This window comes from Belonocnema kinseyi, chromosome 7, assembly GCF_010883055.1.
Source record: "Belonocnema kinseyi isolate 2016_QV_RU_SX_M_011 chromosome 7, B_treatae_v1, whole genome shotgun sequence".
NCBI lineage: Eukaryota > Metazoa > Arthropoda > Insecta > Hymenoptera > Cynipidae > Belonocnema > Belonocnema kinseyi.
The window spans coordinates 131,981,595-131,986,655 of NC_046663.1; the positions used below are offsets into that span (position 1 = coordinate 131,981,595).

Sequence of the window (5,061 nt, forward strand, 5' to 3'; positions counted from 1 at the left end):
ACAGGAGAAAAACTTCTGCGAATATCTCTTCGATAAGAGAATGAACGGCATCTTCCACAGAAATGTGGAAGATCACTCAATGTCGTGTGAGCTAATTTTTGCTTTCCTTAAATCACCACACATTCACGATAATAGCTGCAGGGCGTTCCGAGCACACCTCGAGCATCAAGGACACATACATCTAGCTGTCCAACTCATGCGGGGACGACCTACATCCAAAGACACAATGCGGCACTAAAAGTGCTTTATTACCTTCTCTTTCACTATCACGACATTAACCTTAATATCCCTCCGCTAATTAACCTTAACATCGCTCCGCTAAACGCTCCTAGGGAAATAATCAATGGTCGAGAATGAGAAGTGCCGCTTATACTTGCGAGCATATCTGCTATAGGTTCTAGTTAAGTGCATCCTCTGATCGAATTGTGGATTATCTTAGTCGTTGATGCTTGAATTTACAACTTAAGTACGATAATATAATAATGACTTCTTTCTGATTAATTTTTAAAAAATTTTTTTGACCGTGGATGAAACAGGGATTATCATGATTCTTCCTCTGCTAGGACTCAGAAACGTTTTGGAACGTACTTGGATATCAAAGTAGTATCTATGTATGAGTACCTTCTTCGCAGAAAGTTACGGTGGTGATCTGTATCTAGGAGACATGCCTCCTCAAAAGGATGGCAACGCTGCTTCTATGGCGAGCTATCAGATGGGAACTTATGGGACGCATCCTCACAAATTTCAAAATCTCAGTTCTTAGTTGGAATCAGATTCATTGGGTTGATCAACAGCTCGCCGAGATTACGCACCCAAGACTATATTATTGGCAATACCAAGCTAGAGGATATCACATGTTACATTAGATGCTGTATGTCTCATGGTATCCTATGGCGAGCGGAGCCTAATCCGCCATATCACGTACTGCTCTTTCTAGATTGATCTTCCGCAGCGGATGAAAAAAATCTCGTCTAATTAGGTGCCGGTATGTGCAGCTTGATGCTTCACGAAGGATGGAGACAATTCTAATTTTGATTTCTGATTTGAACATCCACCTGATTTGCATTTATTTCGTTCATCGAACAAGTAACGTATGCTTCCTTTGACGTAGAGTGTACTCAAGTCAAGATTAAGTGGTTCTTGAAACTTTTTTACTGATATTGTCTCTTTCGGATTATCCTTTCCCTTATGGATTATAGTAAAGTGATTTTCCCGACTCGATCGACTTCTGGTGCTGTGGGAAGTGACGATTAGGATAACATAAAGTTCCGGTTGCATCGGAATCGAAGTTTCGGAGAAAGATCGTGGTCGTAGCTTCCTAAACATACATGTAGATTAAGAATATAAAAGTAAATAAATATTTTTTTGTGTCACATGTGTGAGTGACATGCGAGAGAGACAACTAAGAGTCATTTTCAGCGTGTCAGAGCAAGACCACTTTTTACAATATTATAAACGAACTAATAAATTAAGGTAATTGTTTCATAATTCGCATTGATACCTGCAATTTTCCAATTATTTAAAGAATTTTTTATAAAATAATTCACATTTTGACTAATTTTTCTGAACACGCTTTATTTTCTTTCCCAGAATCAATTATTATTGTCTTGCCAAAAACTCCTTGCTTTTATGTTTTTTATAAAAGCTAATAAAAGTAAATTATGTAAACAATTTTTTTAAATTCACATTTTAATCATTTTTTCATGAATAGACTTCATTTTCTTTTGCGGAACTTACATAAACAATGTTTACAAACAAATGCACATTTTCTCTATTTTTTCATGAATATGCTTAATTTTTTGCGAAATCAACTCGAAATGTCTTACTAAAGACTCCTTGCTGTCATATTTTTTTAAATAATAAAGATTGTTCATTCTATAATCGAATTTTTTAAATGCACATTTTAAGTATTGGTTCCATCTGTAGGTTAATTTTTTTGCGAAATTAACTCGAAATATTTTGCCAAACTCTTCATTGTCATATCTTTTAAATTGATAGAAGCTTTTCATTCTTTAAACGACAATTAAGCCCATTTATGATAGATGATTTTAAGTGTCTACTTGTATTTATAATTTTTTTAAATAATCTAGGCTAAAGGGTACATTCCAGAAAAAGACTAAACATTGTGTGAAACCAGTTTTGAAACGGTATGAAATCGGTATTTCTTTTCACGACGAGTCAGCTTCCTGTCGACAAAAAATCAACGGGGGCACTATGAAGGAATTCAGTAATCAAGATGTCAAAAAAATGATGTTAAAAAAGTGACGCATAGTTACGAAATGTCTAAACAATCCATTTGGTTAAAAAAAAACAAAGCCTTCCAATCGTATGCTTAACGTTTCTTCATTGATGTCAGCATGAAGATTTAATTTCTACACGGTCGTTAATGTAGGTAAGGGGATCTATAGAACAAGCTTGTTTCGCGACTACCCTCAAGATTATTTAGGATAATATTTTCAAAACTCCCGTGGGCAGAAAATGCCGAAGAAGCATGCATCACTTTTTATAGTTTAATGAAAAATAAGATAAGTAAGCTCAATTAATTTAATTTTAATTTAATTCATAATTTACTACATTTGACAAATAAGAATTATTATTTGAATAATTTAAATTCGAAATTAATTCATTAAATTAAACAAGTGATTCATTATTTATTTCAATTTATTGGTACCATATTATTCAATTGAAATTAAAATTTGATTTTTTTATTTCAATTTAAAGTGGAAAAGGTGGCTAGGTTCACCAAACTTAACAGAGACTTCATTTGCTATAATGAAACAAGGATTGAAGAATAAATAACGTTACTTCTTTCAAACCTATTTAGGACATAAGAGAATTTCTACAATATGTATCCATAATAGGTTGTTACTAAATTCTCGTTAGAATTTGATTCAATTGATTTGATAGATTAGGATGTGGAGGTGAGCTCACAGGTCAACAATTGTTTTTTTTTTGTTTTTTTTTTTTTTTATTGTAATCTCACAGTTTCAAACCCATCAAACTAAAATCGCACTTAAATGTATTTTCTAATGGCTGGTCATTCAGGGTCCAAGTTTCATTGAAATCGATTGAGACTTGCGCCGACAATCCAAAAAAGGTCCAGAATACATTAGTATTCCAGGTAAGGATTCTTTGTAGCTTCCTTTTTGTACTTTGCGGCAATTCACTGCCGAAGATCTTGATTTAAATTGCTGAGTTTTCTGAATCATGAAAATGACGAAATGTTTTTAACTTTTGTAGATGGTTGTAGAATGTCCTGAAAACCTACACTAAACTCTTCAGAGTGTTGTAGAGTTTTCTTAAAGAATTTAATTATTTCTGAAAAATAGGCCGAAGTTCTGGAATGTCATTCTTTTTTTTTTAAATATTCTTGATCATCTTAATCTACAGAATGTTTTAATTTATTTATTAAATACTTATTAAAATGATAATATTTTTTAATGATATATTTAAGATTACATTTTCTTACTTTAAGGCCACGTAGAAAACACTAAAAATACCAATTTTTGTATTAGCAAGTAAATTTATATAGATAAACATGTGCCTATGCGATACAGTTTTAAACAGTCTTCTTCAACAAACGAGTCTTTAATACAATGTCGGATTCCAGATTATTGATAGAAATATATTCCTTATGCGCACAACCAACAACCGGGCATCTGCAAAGAAGTGCATTTTTGTTTTGAAACCCTTAACTTACAATTTACTTTAATGGGACTACACGTATCAACGATAACAGATGTGTTAAAATTACCTGGTTCTAGGGTTGACTTTCAACATAGCATTTACGCTTTTACGATCATAGACGTGGCCACATGTTTTATTTTTCATTGGATCAGTCATTCGCTTTTTTGTGAAGGGATCAATCACATTTACTGTATCTTGTGTAAATTGTAAGTCATCGTCACTGTCTCCAAGAGGCTGAGCATCACTTGCATTCTCTGTATCTATATTTTATAAATTGAATATATGTTACAATTTTGAGCTGTTTTAAGTCCACACAACCAGAGCTGGCAAAAATAAAACGTCCAGAACTCGTTTTGGTATCATTATCTTATTTTTGAGTAACCGCCCACTTTGAAGAAAGTAAGCAAGTATATTGTAGACAGCATTAAATGTATGTAATTCAAGTAAATCCAAATGAATGCAGGAAATTTCAAGTGACTTCACGTGAATTAAGGTAAATTTACATGACTTCAAGCGAATTCGCGTAACTTCCAGTCTATGCAAATTACGTAAGATATTTCAGGAAATATCAAGAGAATTCAAGTGACTTCAGATATTTCAGCAGACATAAAGAAATTTCACTACAAGTATACACTTAACTACACAAGTTGCAAACCCCTCGGTAGCAAGTAATTTTGTTCAGGGTGTACTGTGAAGTGCAAAAATAAGCCAGATCAAATCCCTCGGATAAGGTGCACACAAAAATTATTTAATTGGTTAATTATCACCTCCATCGGATGACTGGATGGTGGCTAGGTTCACCAAACTTAACAGAGACTTCATAAACAAAATGAATTCTTAAACAAAAAAAACACACGAGCGGCGTCGATAACGACCCCTGGCTATACTAATTCCAGGGGATTCAACCAAACCAAAACACGACTGTGAGGTCCAAGAGTGTCTCATAGCCAGACTCTTCAAAGTTATCTAAAAGTGGCCAAAGTCGACGAGGGTTTCCCAATAACCAAACTCGATGACGGCCAGGCAAAGTTAATTAAAACGGCATTAGAGAGGAAAAGCGATGGGGTGCTACCAGGAGAAGTCATCCCAAGATTTGAAGATTGCCGCTTCAAAAATTATACTTTTAACGTCAAAGATTCGGACGAACTGTCCGGAACTTGGCTCATTGGAGCAGTTGGCGCATTACAACCTTGAGTGGAAACTAATATTAAAGCGCTACACAGCAAAGACCTCTCAAGGACAGTAAAGCTTAAAACGGGAGGATGGAAGGTTACACAGGCCAAAAATTCTCAGAACCAGAGACCAGACCTACTATACCCGAAGGTTTTTGCTGCGCTGAATCCGAATCTGACCTCAGAAAAATTCCATCACCCT

At 34.5% G+C, this 5,061-nt stretch overlaps 1 protein-coding gene across 2 annotated transcripts in view; it reads right to left on the reverse strand.

The window, feature by feature from the left end:
* Positions 1-3,421: 3,421 nt before the first annotated feature.
* The window catches only part of LOC117177362 (E3 SUMO-protein ligase NSE2-like), a 90,507-nt gene continuing 88,867 nt past the window's right edge, over positions 3,422-5,061 (reverse strand). For both annotated transcript variants that reach the window (XM_033367996.1, XM_033367997.1), the window contains exons 4-5: positions 3,755-3,947; positions 3,422-3,659 (exon numbers count right to left, since the gene is read on the reverse strand). In XM_033367996.1, coding sequence (XP_033223887.1) covers positions 3,560-3,659; positions 3,755-3,947 — 293 coding nt within the window. In that variant the 3' untranslated portion in view covers positions 3,422-3,559. The remainder of the gene's footprint in view (positions 3,660-3,754; positions 3,948-5,061) is intronic.